A 24,058-nucleotide genomic window follows, 5' to 3' on the forward strand; every position below is an offset into this window, starting at 1 on the left:
TTGCCCCCGGTGCCATGCGGCGGGCGCGGGCGTGGATGGGAGGCGGTGGCGGTCGAGCATCAAAGAGGATGGTTTGGCTCGGTTGGAAAGGAGGAAAAGATAAGGAAGAGAAAAGAATAGTACGTGGTTGATATCAGGCGTTGGATCGAAATCTAACGGCCACAGCCAGTGACTAGGGGAAGTAAAAAAAATCAGTCGATTGATGAGGATACAGATCCAAAAATAAAAATTAAACACCATATATTTTTTCTGGACAATTGGTTACGTTACTATACGGTTCAGCTTTTCAAAAATTTATTTTTGAAAATAAACTAGAAAGCGAAATAATAGGAATATGAAAAGAAAACCAATAAAAATGAAGGAAAATACCTCAATCAAGTTTTAAAAACCAAATATAAATATGTTGGCGAATCTCAACCCCATCTAGAAAATTCAACAACCAAAAAGAGCGACAAGTTAGGGATTTAGGTAGTACATAAAAGGTTAGTAAATTCGAGCTTATTTACAATGCTTTTAAAGTACCAGTGATACTTGCAAGTGCTTTCCTTTCTTATCCTTCTTAAAAAAATTAAAGAGATTTACAATAATTGAAAGGGCATCATAGTAATTTCTCACTATTTTCGGTACTTATCCCATCAAATTGGTACTTCTCCTTTGGTACCGTTCGATTTCGTCGGATAGACGGCTCTCATTTTTTTTCAAACACTCTAAAATTTCTCTAGTAAATTCAGGTTTAAATGATAGAAATAAAAAATATCATTTAAACAAAACATATTGGAGAATTATACATCAACGGTAAATTTAAGAAACTGAAAAGATTTTCTGTCGCGTCTGCCTTTTACTTTCTTCACTGCTTATATAGGGGCTAAGCCAGGGGGCCATGGCCCCCCTTGCATTTTGGGAGTAAATAGTGTTTGCTAGGCTTAAATATATTATATTCTCCTTAATTTAGCATTGTTGGTCTGTGTTAACTGTTATGCAACTAGTGTAGGTGTATCACACTTGCAATGGGAAGATACCACGTCTCCTTTTGCATATATGTGGCATTTGGGATCAAGCACAATCATGTGAGTGACATCATCCTCCGTGAAAGTTATGTATGATACACGAATCTACTATATCTTATATCATTTTCTTTAAAACCTTCATGTCATATAAATACAAATATGATACAACTATCCTAAAATAAATATAGCATCTTAGTATGTTGGTATTGTTTTTAAGATCCCCATGCAATTAACTCTTGCATGACCTTGGGTTTACGATGATTGAGCTCGTGTTCAAGATATGTCTCTAGTTCTCCACAAAGATGTACAGCTTCTCTACCTCTCCTTATTAATTAGTATCAAATTATCAAAATAACCTACATAGCAAAGTACAGTACTTATGGTCCATTGCAAATAGCCTTAACCTGCACTCCATCCAACTGAACGGACAAAAAAGGAGGAAACGGGGAAGCGTGCTGCCGGTTTGGCTCGTTCGAGCAAAACCTAACCGGCCACCCATGTTGCCACATCTTGGCACCCAATTTGGTAAAACAGGTAGTACATTTGTTTTGTCACCGGTGTTTATGAGTTGTCACGTACATCTTCCATACTACACAAATAAAGCATTTCGTCTTTTTTTGGTATTAAAGCCTAACAGAACGAGACGGGTCGTTACTTGGTAGGATGGTTTTGGCAAAACTTGTGAAAAGCAGCTAGGCTTTAGCAGCAGAAAGTGCAGAACCGTTTGCACTGTACTCCACTCCTAGTTCAATCCAAAGAAAATTTCAATATCCGTTGTTAGTACATGGTTGTTCCGATCCACTCGAAAACATTTTCAGCCTGGTGCTGAACTACGCTAAAACATTCTCGACGTGACAGCACTTTTGTAACACTTTGTAACAGAAAGCTCATGCTGCACACCTTGTGGGTACTTTATCGCTCACAGTGCAGCCGCCATCCATTTGTAGCGCGCTGAATCAAGCAAGACTAACAGAAAAGCTTCAATCAAGGGAACAAGTGACATGGGCTGCCTGAATATGGAGCCTCTCAGGCAGGGCACAAGGAATCTGAATATGGATGTCCAGAAACCTGAGCGGACATGGCCCATGTTATTTACAAGTTCACATGAACTGATGAACAGTCATGCATGGACTCGAGACACATACTGGTAATTTACAAGCTTGAACACCTTGGATTACCCCATAGAAGGTACTGCCGACGCTTTACACACTGGACACCAATTCTTCTGCCTAAGCCACTGGCCGATGCAGCACACATGGTACCGGTGTTCGCATGGCAACCGCCCAACTTCTTCACCCTCCTTGTACTCTTCCTGGAACAGGCAGATGTTTAAATTTCAGTAAGGATTTCCTGGATAAGTAATCCAATTTGTGGAATTTCCTTTAGACAATGGCAGGAATCCAGTAAATAGTGTAACAGTCATTCTAATAATTGTAAATGTCATAAGTGAGAAATGTAAACAATACTTAATGTCAGTTGTTCAACACCAAAATGGAACATATTTCACCTAGTGCCCAAAACCAAAATTATCAGCTCCCTGTTTCCCCTATTCACTTTTCCTGAGAGATGAACAAATTGCGGGTATTGCATGACACTAGGTAGCCTTATCAGTTCCGCATGAAAAATAAGGTGCATGATGTTGATCTTTATATGTGTTTTATTTTATGTCCACAGAAATAATAGATCCCTTAGGTGACTAAATACCTGGCATATGCTGCATTTCATGTCATCTATGACTGATTTATGTACTCCTGTAGCAACTGGACAATATATGCTTCTTCTTAGGCATTTCGCGAACTGCTCATCAGAAAGGGCTGTGCTTACAGAACCTATTCTCTCTTCTAATGCCAATAATTCCTGTTCAGAAGAAGGAAGTGCAGACATCTCTTGTGTGAGTATAAATATAAACCAGGATTCCATCATAAAGGACAAAAGAATAGTACACAAATCATAACGAGGGCTTCGAATGCAGAATAAGGGAGGTTCCAGAAAGAAAACCACACTCTAGCGAAACCCCCTTCAGCCTTTAGGTAGAATGATCAAGAAAATACCTCATAGGACATATTGTCAATATCCATCCGCATGTCTCTATGCCGATCATGGGAGGCAAATGCACCAAGGAATAGATTAGTGTCTAGCACCAGCAATTGCTGCAAAAAGAAGTTATCCAGCAGTTCAGTAAAATGAGAGAAGGTAAAGGAGTTTTGTGGGCAAAGAATGCCAGCCAACTAACCTCATAAGCCAGCTCAGCTTCTTGTTCAGTCCTCTGCAATGCTAGTAAAACCTACAGAAAATAAAACTATTTTAGTCTGGAAACTTTTACACTCTTACCACCTTCTTTAGCCCATGTCACATCGGATGTCTGGACACTAATTAGGAGTATTAAACATAGGCTAATTACAAAACTAATTGCACAACCCCTAGCTAAATCGCGAGACGAATCTATTAAGCCTAATTAGTCCATGATTTGACAATGTGGTGCTACAGTAACCTTTCGCTAATGATGGATTAATTAGGCTTAATAGATTCGTCTCGCGATTTAGCCTAGGGGTTCTGCTATTAGTTTTGTAATTAGCTCATGTTTAGTCCTCCTAATTAGCATCCGAACGTCCAATGTGACAGGGCTAAAGTTTAGCCCCTGCTATCCAAATGTCCCCTTAGTCAAAGTAGGTTATTTATCAAAATCAATAACAGTAGCAATATATGTAAACTGAATTGATCTGAAATAAGATGTAACAACAAAAGCAGAATAGCTGGAACCACTATTTAGAAACATTTTAGAAAACAACCTCAGCAATTCCTCCCATGGTTATGCGTCTATGATCATTTCTCTCGCCCATGAGACCATGGAACATTTGTGGAGGACTTTCTTCAAAAAGGGAGCTTGGTCTCCCCCTTTCAGCTCGAGTATTCGAGCTATGATGACGACTAGATGAGTAAATGTCATGAGGTAATTCCACAAAGAATGGTCTTATTGAACTCTCGGCAGAGACTTCTTCCAATGAAAGATGCTCCTGAGCTGACAGCCCATTCCTTGTGGATGACTCATGCAAAGAAAGCATGCCATCTGCTCTTTCATCAGGAGCCCTCAGTGTAGTGGCATGAGAAGGTCGTCTTGTCCTAACTGAAACTGCCGATTCCTGTTGGTTTCTGTTGCTGCTTCGTATTATTTGTTGAGAAAGTGACTGTTCATTCGTTCTGATTCTGGGACCAGCATCGTGAATATCTGTAGGAGGGGAATGACCTGAAAAAGATGGTCCACTAAAGCTCCTTGATCTGGAAGAGCTTTCCGGATCAGAAGCCCTCTTTCTCATGAACTCAAACCTCCTACTATAAACAGAATCGGATGAGCAACCTGATGGCTGAACATCAGGTACTGAAGTACAACCTGGGTTTTTAAGCCCACGTCTCTGTACTCCATTAGCATGACCATAAGCTGGCCTCACACCAGTGGTGGAATTTCTAGGCATAGTAGACCGATTAGTAAAATATGAAGAACATGCTCCTGGAATACCCAAATTCACCTCTTTTTCTTTCTGTCCATGTGTCCTAGAACTTAGTGGAGCAGTTTGGACAAAGGACTCAGATCTATTTCGATAAACACCTGAAGGACCAGTAAAATGAGAGCCTTCTGAACCAGGTGTTAACAAACGACCTTGTTCAGTAGTAGAACCTTCTGATTCAGTCCGCAGAGTGTCTGAACTCTCATCGTCTACAACGATTTTCTTACTACCCTCCAGCTGCTTGGCCTCAGCCTTTCTTCTGCCACTTTGAGCAATGTCAACCCCTGCCAACAAAGGCTGCCTTCGCTTTTCCTCAAACTTTCTAAGTGGAAATTTGGAGGAGCTTGCAGGCACCACTTTCGAGCTTGAAGATTTAAACGAATCACGCAAATATCTTGGTCCTTCTTGATTATCAGTAATTCCCGCTTTCGTAGGATTGAGTCTAGCGCTGCTTCCCAGTCCATCGTTGTTGTGATTAGTCCTCTCTTCAGGACTTTGATTTCGATAAGAGAGCCTGGAACCCCTCCTACGAAATGCAATTTCTGTTTTGGATCTCCTGTCTGAATATTCCTCCATGTAATTAGGCTGCAATATACACCACGAGTATCGTTCTGCAGTATCTTATGGTCCAGCAGATCTGTGCACAGTTTGGTAAAGGTTAGTAAACAACAAAACCCAAGGATGGATATAGGTAATGAAATTTAGAAAAAAAATTACAACTGGATATTTTGAGAATGGATACCTTTTAACTAAGATAGTAAACCACTTTGGAACTGTTACTAGCATCAATAATCTCACCATGACCAAGGTTTCATCAGACCATCCCCAGTACCATAATACTCCCTCCGTTCCAAATTGTAGGTCGTTTTGGCTTTCTAAATGCATGGATATTATTATGCATCTATACGTACCCTATATCTAAGTGCATAATAAAGTCTATGAATCTAAAAAAATCAAAACGACCTATAATTTGGGACGGAGGGAGTAACAAACTTGAGACACTTTTTTTAAACGAAAAAACTTGAGACATTACGGATGGCAAACTCGAGACCATCCCCACTATCCCCCTAGCATTGAACAACCCACTCACTACTTAAAAATACAGTTTTGTCCCAGCACGCCACACCTGTACCCTGTAGCATCAATAACCATAATCACTTTTCGGAGCCAAGGTGAGCTCTATCACCCGATTTTTACCTTTTAAAGCTGGTATCTAAAGGCTAAAGCAACGAGGGCCGAGGTGCTGGGGGTACCGCTACCAACTCACCTTCCGGATCAACAACAGACAGGGCCCCACATCAGTGTAACCAAATCAGCGAGAATTTGAGACAGGCCAGCAGCAGGAGGCTAATACGGGATGAGGAAAGATAACCACAGCATTGTCAAGCTTCATGACGAGTTGACAACCTTAATGTGCAGACAATATTTTCCAGATAAGCCAAAAGAAGGGGGGATCGGGCCCACACTCCACAGATCATGACATTATCATTGAGGGAGGAGTGCGATGACATCATTCGTCTATCCACATACTCCAACCACTACCAAATAATACTGGTATTTTTTCCCGCTGAAACCCGATAGGAAAAACAAAGTGCCCATGTCTGATAGACAAACGTTGTAAGTTGTAACTGTCAATAACCCAGGCGTCACCGATTGTCCACTACTTACCTAGTCACCAGTTACCACGAGTACCAAACATTCTCAGGAAAAACGAAACCTGCATCGCCATGCAGATACGGATCTTATACATACAAGGAGCGAGTTAAACTCCTTCTAAGTTATTTCGAGAAAACTATTACCCAAAAAAAGAAGAAGAATCCAATCTTTTTGCATTTCAGAGGCTGAAACCCACAATAAGACTGACAAAAGAATCTAGTATTTACTGTGTAAGGATCAGGCTAACTGCTCCTGAATCGTTTCAGGATAACCACGCCCAGAAAAAAAAAAGAAACCAAAGTTCCTTCCATTTCTGAGCCCGAGACGCGCGATACTACATTAATACTGTACTCTAATAAACCGATCGTTCAGAAACCGACGTGCAAATCCGCCGAATCACGCCGGCCGCCGCGCGGGCACCACCGTCGAATCAAGCAGACACACTACTCCTCGCAAACAACAAAAAAAAAACGCGAGAGAGAGAGAGAGAGAGAGAGAGAGAGAGAGAGAGAGAGAGAAACTAAAACTAACAGCATCGATCACCTTCCCGATCAGCCTTCGCTCGAGAACACCCGACGCAGCATCGAGAGAAGGGGGAGCCGCCCGACTCAGCCTCCGAAGGCACCCGCGGCGTGCCCCCGGACGCGAGACGGCGTATCGGATGCCCTGCCCGCGCCGGTCGGTGAGGTGAGGGGGAGGAGGAGGAGACGCCGAGGTGGAGGAGGAGGCGAGAAGCGAAGCGAGTGGGGTGGGGGTGGGGGTGGGGGGGTTCCTGACTTGGATTCTTTCGTCCGTGGTGGCTGGTTGGATCCGAGGCCATTTATCACGGGGCAGGCCTGCCTATCGGGTCGGGTTGCCGCTTGCGTAGTCGCGTGTCCACGTATTTGTACTGCGCCATACGCCTACGCGGGCGGTACACGTACGCGTACACAGCAGCGCCGTGCAGGGGGAGTGGGCCCGGGTAGGCAGTGAGGTACAGTGCATGGTAAATGCGGAGTGTGCGTGCACGTGACAAACATAACGTGTTACGTTTTTTTTTCCTGACCGTACCGTACGTGCGATGGTAAGGGAATATACGGATCATCACGTGACAAACTTGTTGACTTGTTCATTCAAGCAAAATATGCATGCACAAAGAACTAGTATTATCACGTAAAGGTTGTTTAGGAGGGTTTCTCCGAAACAGTTTCGAATTTATTTAGACCTCGTTCGTTTCATTATGATTGGATTCCAGCCAGGATTACTTCCAGATCCGGTTTGAGTGATTCCACCCGTGTCACTCAATCCGGCCAGAATTCATTCTAGGGGTGAGAAGGTATGCAATCCGGGCCATCTAATGTAGAAGGATTCCAATTCAGGCCGGTTTTCGTTCCAGGCCAGACTAAAACGAACAACACTTTCAATGCAAAGTCTGGTTTCAAATCGGGCCACTTCAAACCATCCGGAATGGACCTCATTCCGAGTCAATCCGGTGAAAACGAACGAGGCCTTACAACGCAATACTCTGATTTGGAAAACAATGTGTGAATTTTACAACAAACAGGGTCAAAACTCCTGCCTCGTTTTGTTTTTGTGCTTGTCTCAATATAAATTTTCTCCAAAAAAGGTACAGTACCTTCTCCAAAAAAATGAGGTGGACACAAAGGTGGGTGTGCTCGATTCAGGTTAGTTGCGCGCGTGCATGGTTGTCTGTTAGGTCATGGATGCTCAGTGGCCTCTTTAGACTAATTTAATTCCTCCACTGAAGCAGCACTAACGCGGGCATTTAGCTCGCGTGTCATCACACGGCCGGCTTTCTCTGTAAGAGGGCAACTGGCAACAGCAGCGGGTGGCGACAGCATCGCATGGGTCGGCTGCAACTAACCCAAACATCGGAAAAGATCACCTGAAACCCACGTCCAGCGGATCCTGTCTGGACAAGGTTTGGGCACTACTATCTTTTTTTAAAAATACTAGGCACAACTCTTTTTCCCATAATTCGTATTGTGCCCATATTAGTTTTATTTGTTAAGAACGCATTGGTGATGTTTTCTTGGTTAGGCCCGTTTGTAACGACACGCAATTCTTCTGCTCGTGCGTTTTAGGTCTGATTGGTTTGCTAGTCCAAACTGGCATGGCTCGTACCGGCCAACCAGGTTCCCGTTAGCCAAGTTCGGCGGATACAAAGGCAGCTGATCGGTTACCTGTTTGCGCGTGGTCAGGATCTGCTGAGAAATTGATTGCTTTCCCGCATCGCTGCTCTCTCTGGCCGAACGGCGCGCGCGCGCGCGCCAGCCAGGCTCAGCGGAAGCGCCCGATTCCCTCGTTCCTATGAAGCCCGGTGCCGCGGGGATGATTTTGCACAGGCAGAGCCTGACCCGCGTGGATCAGGCAACCAAACTAGCGGTCTGGTTCGGCAACGTTCAGGAAACCAATCACGCCCTTGAAGAGCGAAGATGATGCGAGAAGGGTTGTCGGGGTGGTTAGCGTGATGACATCAAACATGATTAGGATATGCGCGCCATTAGGATGAGATGATAAGACTTCTTTTTGGCTGCTATAGGCCCCATTTAGTTGGGGACTAAAGTTTAGTCCCTATCACATCAAATAATTAGATATTGGGAGTATTAAATATAGAATAATTACAAAACCAATTGCATAGATGGAGGTTAATTCGCGAGACGAATCTATTAAGCCTAATTAGTCAATGATTTGACAATATACTGCTACGGTAACCATTTGCTAATGATAGATTAATTAGGCTTAATAGATTCTTCTCGCGAATTAACCTCAATCTGTGTAATTAGTTTTATAATTAACTTATATTTAATTCTCCTAATTAGCCTCCGAAGATCGATACGATACGGACTAAACTCTAACTCAAACATCCTAGCACCCAAGGTAAAGCATCCTAGCACCCCCTTCCGGTGCTCGCAGCCCCACTGATACACCGACAAATCAGACGGCAACGCGTCCTGTCCGGGTGTGGGCCCGGCCCTCCACAAGTGGAAGCGGGCAAGGAGGTAGCCTAGCTTTGGCCCTTGCAAGGCGAAGCTAGCTAGAGGTGTTTAATTGTGCACCTGCCCCAAAATTAAGGTCAGGTTCATTAGGATTGAGAATTTGAGATCACATGGCAGCCAAGAAATTATCCCAAAAAGCAAGAAAAAGAAAGAAAGGAAACGAGCTTGAAGAGGCATCTGGCTTAGCAATCCTAGTGCTGTGCATCGTATCCTAATAGAAAGATAAAGGTTCAGGTCAAGTCCTAAAAGGTAATGAGAACAAGAGTGAGCATCATGGTTGTAGCTTTGGAACAATGATTTAAAGAGAGAAACTCAGCATAATGACAGTGGTACTGAACATGATGCCTGCAATGATGTAAACTCTGGAGAGAGATTAGTCCGCTGGTCCCTCTCGTTAGTTTCATCACCATTGAAAGCAGCGGCAATACTTCTCAGAGAATGGCTGATTAGGTACAGGTAAAGTGCGTTAAGGGTCCAAATATTTTTCTAAAAGTGAATTAGCACAGGGAAACTATTGAAAGTCAAAGCTTCAGAAACCAAGTGCAATGGATGAGCAGTAATGCAGTACCAGCCTACCAGGACATATGTAGTAGCCTGCCCCAGAGCCATAGGACCAGACCAAATGGATTGGGCATGCCCAGAATGACATGTCTCACTCACCTGATGGCTCATGGAAGACAGGGCATATGCAGTATGCTACCAAAAGAAAAAGAATTTGCCAAAATGTTTTCCTCATCTCTCGGCAGTGCATCTGTGCATGCCAGTGGCAGGCAGGCTCCCAGGTCCCAGCTTCTTCCTCTTTTTCTTTTTCTCGAGAAAGCACCATTCTGTTACATCCCCTTCGGGCCCAGGAGCGCCTTTTAATGGGCACCTGCCACTGACAGGGGCATGGATCTTCTTCTCCATCCACAGGCCCCATAGGCCATAGGCATCAAATTGCCATTGCTGACATTGTATTGCCAACAAGCAAATATAATTCATAGTAGTTTAGTTGCCAGGAATTGATTTCAATAAAAAAAGTTGCCAAGAAACAAATGTGCTTATTGATTAAACACGACATTGTTTTGAACCAAAAGGGTCCTTGTATACATGTATATAGCATACACTTTACTCTGTTCACCACCATTCAGGCATGCACATAACAACAGTTTGTTCACCACCATTCAGACATGCATATAACATACACTTTGTTCACCACCATTCAGGCAACCACACAATCACACTTAACTGGCACAAATACAGGGCATATCAGCACAGCACATTCTCTGTTTGAAGTAATTTCGTTTCCTTGTCTGAAAACCAGGGCACAAGCAGTTTCAATTTCATGCTTCCATGGATGACTTCAACCATTCAGGCCAATCTGCTTCCTCGTCTTGCTGATGAATAGATCCCGGGATTTGATCTTGCCTGGTAAGCACCCACTGATTGTCAGGTACGGGAACTGAGCCACCCCTTCGTTCCTTCCAAGAGAGACCAGTGCCAACGGAAAGCCGGTGTTGTAAGTTGACAGTTTGGTGTTAGGAGAACCCTTGATCAGTAATTTCAGGTTCTTTGCCACCAGCAGCGCATGCTTCTGGGCGAGGTACCCTTGTTTGATTTCCTGAACATTAATTGGCATTAGTATCAATAAATCAGAGTTTCTGACCAAGTCACCATTCCTACATTAAAAAATGATGATGCTCTATGGACCCTGTTTTCTAAACCAAGGATGCTCCATGGACAAATATGAAAATGAAGGAACATGAATTGTAATGAATGGTAATGAGTATCCAGTAGATGGCAAGTTTCTCCCCGCAGCAACATAATTAAGGAACACATTTAATCAAGGGCAATGAGAACTTTAATATCTCTTAGCAGAAAAAAAAAACACCAACTGCTAAGAATTAGGTCATGGTGGATTACTCAATTCATAAGGTGGTGTAAAGCCATGGTGTAAATGGAATAATTTTGATCACTTTCCTGTAGCAGTGACCTTCAGTGAACAAAGCCATCCCATTGTCACTGATGTGAAATGAGCAGTTCCCAAAATCACAGAAGACTTTAACAGATACGATGAAGAAAATGGTTCAGGTTACATGAAAGCAGTGTGCATCAGAAAGCAAAAGAAGTGGACTACTGATGGAGACTACATATCAGTGTACAAAGGCAAGCCCTCATGTAGAATATTCACTCTCTGCAAAGCATTGATAGTATCTAATTTAGGCTAAACACTACTTGCTCTATGCAAAATATCAATTTATGCTGATGCGATAAATTAGGGTGATTGCTATTCTATGCAATTCAATTCTTGCTGGTTTAAGAAACAAGAGGAATCGGTGTGAAGAAAACAACAGTTGCAAAAAATAAGAACAGTAAGTTTAACGTATAGACTTACAGGAATATCTGTGATGTCACCAATAGCAAAAACGTTGTTATAACCTTTCACTCGTAGATCCTTCTCCACCATTACTCTCCCCTTGTTATCCAAAGATTCCTTCAGGATGGTGTCATTTAGCCACGATGAACTCAGTGGCTTGCCAATGCACACAAAGTGGCAATCAGCTGTTATTGTTTCTCCACCTGATGTTTTGTAGACCTTTTCTGTATCTGATAGTGACCCCAAGTCAACTGATTGCTGAAGAAGCACATCTACTTTCTTCGAAGTCAGCCAATCAAGAGACTTCCTTGAAGCCTTCTCTCCAATGAATTCGAGTAGACGTGGTCCTCTATGGATAAGGGTCACCTTCTTCTGCGGGTAGTCTACAGCAATCTCTCCAGCTAGTTCAACCCCAGTTGGACCACCCCCAATTATCAACACAGAATCTGATGATTCTATCTTCTGATTATCTGTAGCAATCGTACAAACAAAGTATAAGTAGGATAGGGAAGGCGACAAAACTAGTTTTCACCATCTGGTTTGACTGCAGTTACCTCTCTGGAATTCTTTGACCCTGTCATCTCTGCTGCCAGGAGAAGTCAAAGCATGGCCAGTCGCTATGACGAGGTAATCATATGGAAGAGATTGACCGTCAGCAGTCAGGACAGCATCTTTAGTGATATCGACCGCAGAGGATGTCACGATGGTCGCATCGGTGAGGTAATCTTTGTGATAGATCAAAGATCTCTCAGCGAAAGATGGCTCGACCGTTGACCTCAGTTCAGCCCAGGGGATCTCCAGGTACTCCTTCCTGTCATTAGAAGGAGCAGTACTACTTGTTAAGGAACATACCGCCAATTATGAAGTAGACGTAAAGCATCAACATCAGGGTACGAAGCTAATTTGTTGTCAGTGAAAGAAGAGGTGGTCATTAATTCAGTGTGCTCGTAACATCACATCCCTGTGTTTTTGTAACACAGGGCTCACTTGAACGAACCAGGAAGATTTACGCAAATGAACAACCAAAGAGCATCCGCCATTTCATTCCCCCCGATTCATGAGATCTCTCTCAGATCTCTCAGATTACCACCAGCAGCAGAGAACAAAATCACGCCGCCGAATCACAGCCCGATCCTAAAATGGCCCGCGGGAGTGCGGACACACGCGACCAGTCGACCAAGCAAGCACCGGACGGCGCCTTGGCATTTCCACAAGCACGTGGTCGGCGGCGGAACGGGAGGTGGGGTAATCGAAACGGGAAGAAAAATGGGGCGGGGACCGAGGCTTACGGGTCGAGGAGGACGACGTCGGCGTGGCGCTCCATGGTCTTGGCGAGGAGGGACCCCGCGACGCCGCCGCCCACCACCACCACCCTGGCCTTCCCCGCCGCCGCCATCGCCGCTCGCTCGCCGGCCGCCGCTGCGCTGCTGTCCCCTCCCTCACGTCACGCCAGCTGACAGCCCTCCCCACCAGCTCTAAACCGCAAGCTGCCGTCGCGACTGATCAAGCTGGAGAGGGGGCTTAATTAAGGCCGGAGGCCGAGGAGGCATTCCTGGGCATGGCTGGCCGGCTGGATTAGTTTACAAGCAAAGACAGGTGGCTCATCCGCATCCCGCCGTGCGCTGGCGAATCGACGGACGAGATGGGCGCGGTGGAGCGCCTTAGCAGCCCCACTCGCCGGCCAAACGCGACCGCAGCCGGCTCTCTTGTTAATTCGTCTGCCTCCACCATGAAGAAAGGAATTCAGATTCAAAGAAAGGAATTGTCAGACGAGAGGAATCAAAGGGACCATTTGACTTGGATCCGACATCTCTTTCCTTTTGTCCATTTGCGTTTTATCATTGGTTTTTTTTTCTGAAGACATTACAAAATGATGAATGAAAAATAAAAAGAAAAAAAAAGAAATTGTTTCTGTCTGAATTTTCTTCCGGGCCATGAAGAAAATTAGATCGTGGCTGAGCGTGCATGGGGGTCGAAGATAGCCGGTGACTAACCGAATTAACCGCCGCCTAACTACCCTCCGGGCCGTAGAATCCACCGCAAGGTTGAAGAGTGGCCACGTCGGACTCCTCGTCGTCGTTGCATCTCATCTAAAGCCGGCCGCTGCGGTTTCCCGAAACGACGACTCCTCCCTCCGTGCCTGGCCTGGGCTGGCCGCCCCACCTTGTTCGTTCCCGTCTCCTCCAGCTCGTCGCCGGAGCCCGGCAAAGCCTGGGCCCTCTGCGAGGGCTTCAAATGGCCCTCTGCCCCGTTCTTTCTTCCTCCTAGTGTCGCGCCGTCATGCAGATCCAGCCCTGTAGTGATCCTCATCTTCACCTCGGCAGCATGAAGGTCAAGCTCGAGGTGATGGTCTCCGTCTAATCCCATGGGACTCGTGTGCTAGTATGATTCATGCAATGTTACGAAACAAAAAAAGATGGTTTTTTTATTCTATCTGCATGTTAAATTTGGTGTCTTGGAGATCAAGTCGAAAGCTGTTGGCGTCCTTGGCTTCCAAGATCATTTGCCATGTCAGGACTCAGGACATGCGCTGCATGGATATCTCTCAGCTGTTCACAACCGTGTATATAATATTTTATAGGAATCGATCTCCATAACGACACGGATCTCGTCTCTTGGCGTTGTTTATTGCAGATCCCTGCTAAGACGGCCATGGAGCCGTCGCGGTCCCTGCCGCGGAGCGCGAGCGAGCTCGCCGACCCGCCGTCGCCGTTCAGCTCCAACCCCGCTCACCACCCCGTCTCCATGCCCACCACGCCCGCCGGGGCGTCGTCGTCGGCGTCGGCGTCCTTCGGCTGCATCGCGGCCAGGCCCGCCACCGACTCGCCGCCGTCCACGCCCAGCAGGGCGAGGTCGTCCAAGCCCACCACGCCGGCGGCGGCCGCGGCGGCATACTACGCGTCGCTGTGGTCGCCCAGGAGGCTCATGCAGCGCGCCGCCCGCGCGTTCCGCAGCAGCAGGTCGCGCCGCGTGAGGGCGGACAAGGACGCCGGCGAGGAGCGGGCTTCCTCGCCCACCAGCAGGGTCTCCGACGAGGCCAGAGCCGCGTCCGTCGTAGGTGCTGGTGGTGCCACAGAGATCGCCGGCGGCGATGGCCACGGCGACGGCGCGGGCATTGTGCAGCAGCAGCAGGAGGAGGAGGAGCGCCACGACCACCCCGAGGTCGTCCCCGAGAAGATCATACACGAGATGAACCATCACGCGCCGCCGGTCTTCGTGACGGAAGAAGATGGTGAGTGCGGGGCGAAGACGACGCCGGCGGAGGAGAAGGAGACAACCCCTGCCGCCGCCGCCGCCACCGTCGAGGAGGATGTGGAGTCCCCCAAGAAAGGAGCGGCGCTGATGACTCTAGAGCCTGCACCGGAGGCTGCCGTCACCACCGCCGAGGAGGTGGCGGACAAGTTCGTGACGGTGGTGAAGAAGGCGATCAGGAAGCACGAGGAGGAGCAGGGCGAGAAGAAGGGGGCGGCGGGGAAGTTCCAGCTGGGCAGCCGGGTGAAGACGGCGATGGAGGCGCGGCCGGAGTCGGAGCAGCCGCAGCGCCGCGAGGTGGCGCGCAGCAACGACGTGATCGAGGAGGCGCGCAGCAAGCTGCTGGAGAAGCGCCAGTGCAGCAGGGTCAGGGCGCTCGTCGGCGCCTTCGAGACCGTCATGGAGGCCGCCGCCGCCGGCACGCCGCGGAACGGCACCCCGCGCCACGGCTCCTGCAAGTCGGCCTAAACGAGACCAACCCCGCAGCGACGATGACGTGTCTTTGCCTCGATTAATTCCGTTTCCCGGTCAGCCGCCGCGTGCACGGCGCTCATTAATTAATCTCTATTACTGCTACTAATTAACCCCCACGGTTGATTTGTGGTCGCACTGCGTATAGCGTCATGGAGTTCGTCGTGTCGTGTTATACGGAGGAGGAGTATTTTGTATAAGGAAGGGAAGGAGACCGATGTACATTTTGCCAAAATTCTTCGTATAAGTATATTTCATCGGTTTTATTCTTCCTTGAAAGACTGTGCGCGTGCTTTTTTGCTGAAATTGTTCATTACTCCCTCCGTTTTAAATTTCCCCAATTCCAAATTACTATTCGACTTTCTAAATACATAACTTTTGAAATGTATCTAGACATAATATATATCTAGGTGCATATCAAATGCTATGTATCTAAAAAAGCTAAAATAAATAGTAATTTGGGACGGAGGGGTAGATCGTTTTGACTTTTCCAGATTCATAGATATTATCATGCACTTAGACATACACTATATCTAGATGCATAATAATATTTATAATCTAAAATAGCTAAAATAATCTACAATTTGGAACGGATGAAAGTACGATTAAATTCAAAACGTCCAAACGTATCGACCAACGTGAACTTCGTCATATCTTTTCAGCTAGGCGTGCTTTGGTTGCAAACTCTAAGACCACCAAAAAGTAAAGTGTCACTTGTTGATCATGTCAAGTGAAGCACCTATCCTCTCCTTCCTCCTCATCTGTGGCATGGTACTCTTAGAGCAACTTCAGCAATAATCCTCAAATCGAAGTCTTCAAATGTCAAGTATGGTTCTCTCTATTTTTTTACAGGCCACAAAAATATCTTCTACTCCAGCAATAATTCTCATGGATAGAGGGATCCCTAGAGATCCCCTAGGAATGGAGGCGGAGGGGGAATTTGGGGGCCTTTTCAAAATGGGAGGCCAAGTAGAGAGCCTGCTGAAGTTCATTTATCTGACTTGACCCTCTAATATTGAAGTAAGGGTTATTTAGAGGATTTGCTGGATTTACTTTTAGGTATCACCAAACTCCGCACCTCTCTCTCTCTTCTTCCATTGTAAACTCCTATCGTCCTTCCCTAAGAGATCTAGACACACCAAGCAATCGTTTTTTTCCTGAAAACTACACCAAGCAATACTTCCCAAGAGATTTAGACACACCAAGCATTTTCTTTGTCACGCTATAGAAAACTAATGCATGTTTCTTTAAGACTTTTACATGTTGATTTTTTTATAACTTTGACCACGGTACATAAAAAGTATTACGTATAATAATATTGTAAAATAGATTTTGCTAATTATTTATCGTGATAAGAGCAACTCCAGCAAGGTGTTTATCTTTAAAAAAAATATAGGGTGTCTAGAGGATTTGCTGGAGTTGCTCTAAAGTTAAGTATCATTATATCTATTCGTTTGAAATGAACTATCCTTGCCTGCTAATGTATACATGAATGTTATATTGCTATAAAAAACTCGACAAATTGAGTAAGGGCATGCTAAAGCTTATCAAGTGTTAAAGTTTAGCCCATCTGTAATACTATCGTTTGGAGACATGGCTAATGGATAGAGTAAAATCCACAAAAAGTCACTTTTACCCCTTTATCTACTCATCTTCCGCCTTTCTTTCTCCCTTTTTGATCTTTTCACAAGCTATTAGCACCCGTTAACTCCTCCCCACCAGCTAATGCTTTTTGCACCTTATTGAGCTCAATAGGCTAAAGTTTAATCCTTCCATTAGTCATCCCGTTTGAATAGGCTAATGCATAAACGTGCTAATCCATTAGCACTTGGACCCAACACGTCGGTTCTCCGCAGAAAGAAATGCAAATTTGTTTGGCAGGCTTAGCCATTTTTCAGAAGAAGCCTGCCGGGCTTAAATTGGGAACAAGCTGGGCCCTTATTTGGGGCCGTGCCTCATTCCTCGTGGGCATCCACCGACCCAACTTTCACGTCGGTAACTCCTCTGTCCTCTCTTCTTGTTTCTTCCAAATCCACCACGACCCGATCTGTTCGATCTCCTTCCCTTCCCCCCAAATCCACCGTCACCTCCAAGCCCTAACCCCAACCTCGCCGCCCATGGCCGCCACCGCGGCCGCCTCAGCCGCCGCCGCCGCCGCGGCGGCGAACTCCGACGACGACAACAACTACGAGGAGTACATCCCGGTGGCCAAGCGCCGGGCCTTGGAGGCCGAGCGCCTCCGCCAGCTCCGCCTCTCGAAGCCGGCGCCGTCCTCCGCCGCCTCCTCCCTCGCGATGCCGCCCCCCCCTCCTCCGCCCCCGACGCAGCCCTCCGCCCCCGACGCCGCCGCCAAGCCCAGCCTCCTCGTCAAGTCCACGCAGCTCAAGCGCGCGGCCCCGGAGGTGACCGCCACGGAGCAGCGCATCCAGCAGGAGAAGGAGGTGATCGAGAACCTCTCCTCCGACAGCAAGTCCCTCAGGTCCGTACGCGAGATCGCCAAGGGCATCATCTACACGGAGCCGATCCAGACCGGGTGGAAGCCGCCCCTCCGCCTCCGCCGCATGCCGCTCGCCAAGGCCAACGAGCTCCGCCGCAAGTGGCACATCATCGTCGACGGCAACGACGTCCCGCCGCCCGCGCGGGACTTCCGCGACCTACGCCTCCCCGAGCCCATTCTCCGGAAGCTGCGCGAGAGGGGCATCGTCCAGCCCACGCCCATCCAGGTGCAGGGGCTGCCCGTTGTGCTCTCCGGCCGTGACATGATCGGCATCGCGTTCACGGGGTCGGGGAAGACGCTGGTGTTCGTGCTACCGCTTATCATGGTGGCGCTGCAGGAGGAGATATTGATGCCGATTGTGCCTGGGGAGGGTCCGTTTGGGATGATCATCTGCCCGTCGCGGGAGCTTGCTAAGCAGACTTATGATGTGATTGAGGAGTTCCTCCTTCCACTCAAGGACGCCGGGTACCCCGAGATAAGGCCGTTGCTTTGCATTGGGGGTGTGGATATGAGGACGCAGCTGGATGTGTTGAAGAAGGGCGTTCACATTGTGGTGGCAACACCTGGCCGGCTCAAGGATCTTCTTGCCAAGAAGAAGATGAATCTCGATAACTGCAGGTGAGTGTTCAATTTGCATCTGAAACATGTTTCCATAGCTAAGTGTTGCATATATTAATTTCATCTTCTTAGCTATGCGTGGATGCGAATATCTGAGCAAAATTCTGTTATAACCGCTAGTAACTGATATTAGAGTTTAGCTTCGGCATTCTTTTCATGAACCCTGAATCTGATAAGTTGAAAAGATACAAGCACACCTGCTTGCAAAGTGAGTTCATGGCAGTCACGGCTATAGGGTGACTATTCAATCTGTTTTAATTGGTTTTATTTGTACTAGAGTGGATAAATGTGTGCAAAAAGACATGGCATGCTGGTTCAGCTTATACCACTTGCAAAAAGAGATGCCCATAGTAGCAATAATTTGCAACTAAGGAAAGAGTAGCATATGTTCTCATAGATCAGTACTTCCAGCTAATCCAAATTGCATCTATATCTAAGTAAAATGAAGCTATGTTTTTAAGTACAAGTCCTCCTGTGGAAAAGGAGTATTTAAGTATTCTGTTGAAATGGTTGTGTCGTTGCTATTGTGAAGTGATGCATCTAGTGTAGCAGTAATATCTTAGTAATTTCAGATTTTTTCCTGAATTATCCTTAGCTAATTTGTTTCATCCAACTGAAGTGATGTTTTTAGTAAAAGTTCTATGGTGAAGGAGTATTTAAAGTACTTCTGCTGCAATTATTGTGTAGTAGCTATTGTAAAGCGATGCATCTAGTTTAGCAATGTATTTATCAAGTGATGCAGTAACCATCTTAGCAACAATCCGGTCACTAACTTTGGCCAGATTTTAGATTTTAGCCTGAATTATTTATTCTCTACCTAATTTGTTTCTTCCAACTGAATGTGGTTTTGGTGCCCAAAAGTTTAAAAATCCAACAAGCAAACTAGGTCCTTGCTTAGTCGATTTCCCGTGTTTCAGAGTTTTTTGTTTTCAGTTCAGACTTTGCTTGATTGAAAATAGGCAGTTTGGTTGAACTGTATGGAGCATAAACTAGGCAATCTCTCTGCCTCTCTTGAGGATTCCTACTGTTCAACCAGTATCTGCACATGGTTTTTACTTAATGTCCCTTTCATGATCTGTGCAGGTACTTAACCTTAGATGAAGCGGATAGGCTGGTTGACTTGGGATTTGAGGAGGACATCAAGGAGGTTTTTGACCATTTCAAGGATCAAAGGCAGACCCTTCTTTTTTCTGCTACTATGCCTCAGAAGATTCAAAATTTTGCGAAGAATGCCCTTGTGCAACCAGTTACTGTCAATGTGGGGAGAGCTGGAGCAGCAAATCTTGATGTAATTCAAGAAGTTGAGTATGTCAAGGAAGATGCTAGAATTATATACCTCCTTGAATGCCTCCAAAAGACTCCACCCCCTGTTCTTATCTTTTGTGAAAACAAGGTTGATGTCGACTACATCCACGAGTACCTTCTTCTTAAGGGTGTGGAGGCTGTTGCGATCCATGGAGGAAAAGATCAAGAGGAAAGACAGAATGCAATTGACTCTTTCAAGTCTGGGAAGAAGGATGTTCTGGTGGCTACCGATGTTGCATCAAAGGGTCTTGATTTCCCTGATATCCAGCATGTCATCAACTACGACATGCCTGCCGAAATTGAGAACTATGTCCACAGAATCGGTCGAACAGGTCGTTGTGGTAAGACTGGCATAGCAACTACCTTCATCAACAAGAACCAAACCGAGACCACACTTCTCGATCTCAAGCACCTGCTGAAGGAGGCAAAGCAGAGGATTCCACCGGTGTTGGCGGAACTCGATGACCCATTGGAGGACGAGGAAATAATCGCCAAGGAGAGTGGTGTTAAGGGATGTGCGTATTGTGGTGGGCTTGGCCATCGTGTTGGTGACTGTCCGAAGCTGGAGCACCAGAAGTCCATGGCAATTGCAGGCTCGAGGAAAGACTACTTTGGCGGTGGGGGCTACCGAGGAGAAATATGATTGCTCTAGGTTGATGCTTGTCTGTGGTTATGAGGAGCTTAGACGCTGCAACTTCAGCTCAACAATGTTATGTGTATGAGGTAGCAGAGGCTCCTCCCTCATCATTGAGGGAAGACAGTTTGCACGATCAAACCTATACGATATGCTGGGTATCATGCTGCTTGCTAGATGGGATAGCTTGTTAGAGGAAGGTAAGTAGATTTTACCCTCTTGTAAAATGTAACCAAAAGTGAATGCCGTGGTGTATATTTCTTGAAGTAATTTTGTTAAGCACCAGTTTAGACCCTTTCTGTAAGCGAATACATTTCAGATAGGTGATACCACGGTAAGTTCCATGTCGTGTGTGATGTGTTAATTAATATTTGGTCCATATGATGGATTCTCTCCTTTTCTTTTATACCTAAGCCTAAGGAGTAACCTTTGTACATCAGGCTGACAGAGAGGAGCAGAAGTAGGAAAACTGAAAACATAACTGTTCTCCAGTGTTCAAGTATTGTAGAGGGCATTTTGTTGGTATAGTTGACTGTAACAAAAGTCTTGTCTGAACCTGTGATTGGAATTGCGCCACCAAACCATTTCTGGGCATGGTGTTTCTGTTACCAGCTGCTGGGTCAGCCATGAGCAAGTATGCTATAGCAGTGAGCCAAGGATGAACATTTCCGTACTCGGAGTTGTATGTATATATTGTTCTTTCATATATTGGTAATGCGATTTTGTGGAAGCTGAATTCTGTATGTGTTGCAGCATGCCTCTTGGCCTTTTCTTTTTTCTTATCTTGCTGGTAGTGTTGGGCCTTTCGATATTGTGCGCTGGTTGATCATCAGTGTGTGCTGGTTGAGCGGACTGATGAACAGACTGAACAGGAAGGCCCGGATGTTTGCCGTCCAAATACACCCTGCTGCCTGGGGCGTAGACATTGGAATCTCATGCTGCAAGATAGCATAGCAGCAGTGACATGTTGTGATGGAATGGAACTGACGTGCTCCTTGATGCTTGACGGGTACTGTGCAGCCGTGCTGACGCAATGATGCTGTTGTACTGGGCCATAGTACTCGTGTACGTACACTGATACACATACGTACATCGATGTACAGGCCCCTGGACAGGCTGTTAGGTTAGATAGAGCATTCTCTGTGTGGCGCATGGGAATTAGAATGCCTGATGGCATCAGATTTCACCTCTGCATCCCGTTCTGCTCATTGTGTTTCCTTGTCTGATGCTGATGGGATGGCCGCATCTTTCTGTGGCTGCGGCTGTTGGAGGAGTAGGTCGTGTGCTTCCTCGTACAGATTCACTAATCCAAACCGATTTGGTGTTACAGCATCAGGGGCCTGCTTGTAGGATAGGCTACAGTACTAGGTTTGCATTTGCACATAGGGCCATGGATGGAATGCTGTGGGAAACGTTCAATCAGAGGATTCAGTCAGAAACATGTGTTGAGTAGTAGTGCTCCTGTCCTGCAGCTACAATGTCATCTCAAATCTCAAGAAGCAGCAGCAGTGATGGTACTAGTACTTGGAGTTGGAGAGGCACTTTTCCCAGGCTTTGCGTCTCCGGCCACACACACTGACCGACCCGTCAACCTCCGGAGTTCATCGCAACCGGACAAGGGCTACGCAACGAACTGCATCTGCATGCATGATGAGTGCTGCATCACAAGGTGAGAAAAAAGTAAAACAGAGATGAATTCAGAACGACAGTGTGCATGCCATTGAACATTGCAGTCTATCACAAACCGTCTGTCAGTGTCAGCTAACACACCAACGACATGGAACATTGCAGTCTAAGAATAAAAAAATTTATTTGGATCAACTGAATTCTGAATTCTTCAGGAATTAAGTTGATACGAGCATGGATTTTTGCAGTCTAAGAATCAAACAGTGTGTTTGGATCAGCTGAACTCTGCAGGAATTCCATGGAAACTGAAACAGCTCAACTCCTTGTACTGATTCCTGGAGGTTCATTGAGCTTGAGCAGCAAACCTTTGTCCAGTGGGATGGACGGCAATGCCATATTGCCATGGGCATGGTAGTGTGACGGGCCTTGTACGGCGCGGACATGCAGCACAGCTCAACAAGCTCTAGGACTAGGAGTACATTGAATGGAGAGGAAGCATAACTGATGACCATGTACGTGCTGAAGCAGGTGAGGAGGTGATGGCAGCAACAGTGGCGGCAACGTGACGGAACCGAGAGAGCCCCTATCTCTGTAGGGGCCTTTTGAGGAACAGCTGCTAGCCTGCTAGTGTAGTGTAGAGCGCCATCTATTCTCTTCCGGTCATTACAAGGGACAAGGGATAATGAACGGGCACGCCATTGGCAGCTGGGTTTTGCTATCATTCCACTGAACTGGTGATGAGCAAGGCCATTTCAGTTCAGAGAAGAAACGAGTGAACTGAGATGCTCTTGCCATCTCAGGCTCAGGCTCAGGGCAGGGCCTCCTCACTGGCTCTCTGGCTCGGCTGCTCGCCTGCTCTTCTCCTCCTCCTTCCTAGTCCTCTCAATGTTCTCTGCTGCAACTGCAACAGCAACAGGGGGATTGATGGCTCATCAATGAGGTTTGGTGGCAGAGGAATGGGCCTCCACTGCAGCTTTTTTCATCGGTGTCCATGTCCTAGGAGACTTGGCTACTACTACAGCCTCTTTGACCTCCCCTTCCTGCTTCTTCTTTATCAGTTATCACTGTCTCTGACACGCATAGAGATCGCCTTCGTTCAGGGAAAAAAAGAAGTAATAAAGAACTCAGTACTAGGAAATCATGCAGCGTGGTATAAGTTTCGCAGAATTTCCGACAAATTTTACAGTGTGCATCGTCGTATCAAAAATCCTATCTTGATGTGTTTTGGTTGCCGTCAGAAATCACACTCTGAATCTGAAGTTTTGGTGAACCTTCAAAATGGAACCTTCTCTGAAATAGCTTCACCATGAAAATTCATTGGGAAGAAAATTCAGAAAGAGGGAAAGGAGAGAGCGAGAGAGACCAGCAAGCTAAACGAGCATATATAAACTACCTGAAGTTTCTGAACTCGCTCTCAGTATCTTTCTCATCAGAAACTTCCTCGCCTCCTTTCCTCGCTCTCTCACTCACTCCTGCTTCGATCTCCAGACTTGGCAGCACTCATCAGCGTCTTCTACTCTGCGTCTCTGCACCACTGCGACGACGCCGCACCAGTGCCACTGCCACTGCCACTCTACCGGCACATCCCTCTCTGCTCGGGCAGGCTGCACGCCCGTCCACGGTCCACCTCCACTCCGCTCGGCACGCGCCGCCGCCACGGCGCCACCGCCACATTTCGCGCTCAGGACCTCAGCCAGGCTCCCACGCGCCGCGCCAGCGCGCGCGATGAGGAGGCGACGGTGGGCGCCGCTCGCCGCCGCCGCCGCGTGCCTCGTCGCGCTCATCGTTCTCCTGGCCGCAGTCCACGGCGCCCCGGGCGCCGGCGCGCCGGTGCCCCCGGCCACACGCTCGGTGGCGAGCGGCGGCGGCAGGCGTGCCGCCGCCGCCACGGCCGCCTTCGACGCCGCCGCCGCCTCTAGAGTCGCGCGGTGCAAGAAGCAGGGGGAGAAGTGGAAGAACAAAGCTGGCGCCGCGTGCGCGGTGTTGCCCGGCGACGGCGGCGACGACGACGACAAGCGGGTCGTGCCGACCGGCGCCAACCCCCTGCACAACAGATGACAAGATCGCGCCGCGCGTGCTTTTGTAGCGAAGTAAATGGGGGCCTTGTGGTCGGTGAGCGTACATGCTCGTCGCG

The 24,058-nt window shown here is 47.0% G+C and overlaps 4 protein-coding genes and 1 pseudogene across 7 annotated transcripts; 3 read left to right on the forward strand and 2 right to left on the reverse strand.

The window, feature by feature from the left end:
- Positions 1-1,966: 1,966 nt before the first annotated feature.
- On the reverse strand, positions 1,967-6,920 carry LOC101770985. 4 transcript variants are annotated; one of them, XM_004951827.3, is made up of 6 exons: positions 6,710-6,920; positions 3,797-5,147; positions 3,241-3,291; positions 3,059-3,157; positions 2,712-2,864; positions 1,967-2,319 (listed from the first exon to the last, which is right to left on the reverse strand). In XM_004951827.3, the coding sequence occupies exons 2-6, from the start codon at positions 5,084-5,086 to the stop codon at positions 2,182-2,184; spliced, it is 1,731 nt and encodes a 576-aa protein (XP_004951884.1). In that variant the 5' UTR covers positions 5,087-5,147; positions 6,710-6,920; the 3' UTR covers positions 1,967-2,181. The 4 variants fall into 4 exon arrangements, with proteins under 4 accessions (XP_004951884.1, XP_012701043.1, XP_004951885.1 ...); XM_012845589.2 differs by having other exon boundaries at positions 6,698-6,920; XM_004951828.4 differs by lacking the exon at positions 6,710-6,920 and adding an exon at positions 5,778-6,643.
- Positions 6,921-10,185: 3,265 nt separating this feature from the next.
- On the reverse strand, positions 10,186-13,077 carry LOC101771911 (apoptosis-inducing factor 2). Its single transcript, XM_004951830.4, has 4 exons — positions 12,811-13,077; positions 12,076-12,332; positions 11,540-11,991; positions 10,186-10,765 (listed from the first exon to the last, which is right to left on the reverse strand). The coding sequence occupies exons 1-4, from the start codon at positions 12,915-12,917 to the stop codon at positions 10,508-10,510; spliced, it is 1,074 nt and encodes a 357-aa protein (XP_004951887.1). The 5' UTR covers positions 12,918-13,077; the 3' UTR covers positions 10,186-10,507.
- A 603-nt stretch (positions 13,078-13,680) lies between these two features.
- LOC101772318 (homeobox protein ARX) lies at positions 13,681-15,449 on the forward strand. The gene is made up of 2 exons (XM_004951831.3): positions 13,681-13,864; positions 14,156-15,449. The coding sequence occupies exons 1-2, from the start codon at positions 13,802-13,804 to the stop codon at positions 15,239-15,241; spliced, it is 1,149 nt and encodes a 382-aa protein (XP_004951888.1). The 5' UTR covers positions 13,681-13,801; the 3' UTR covers positions 15,242-15,449.
- A 1,826-nt stretch (positions 15,450-17,275) lies between these two features.
- LOC101772725 (DEAD-box ATP-dependent RNA helicase 35A) lies at positions 17,276-21,028 on the forward strand. Its single transcript, XM_004951832.3, has 2 exons — positions 17,276-18,359; positions 19,443-21,028. The coding sequence occupies exons 1-2, from the start codon at positions 17,362-17,364 to the stop codon at positions 20,305-20,307; spliced, it is 1,863 nt and encodes a 620-aa protein (XP_004951889.1). The 5' UTR covers positions 17,276-17,361; the 3' UTR covers positions 20,308-21,028.
- Positions 21,029-23,341: 2,313 nt separating this feature from the next.
- LOC101765319 lies at positions 23,342-24,018 on the forward strand (annotated as a pseudogene).
- The last annotated feature ends 40 nt before the right edge of the window (positions 24,019-24,058 follow it).

This window comes from Setaria italica, chromosome I (genome assembly GCF_000263155.2).
Source record: "Setaria italica strain Yugu1 chromosome I, Setaria_italica_v2.0, whole genome shotgun sequence".
In the NCBI taxonomy this organism is placed as follows: Eukaryota; Viridiplantae; Streptophyta; class Magnoliopsida; order Poales; family Poaceae; genus Setaria; species Setaria italica.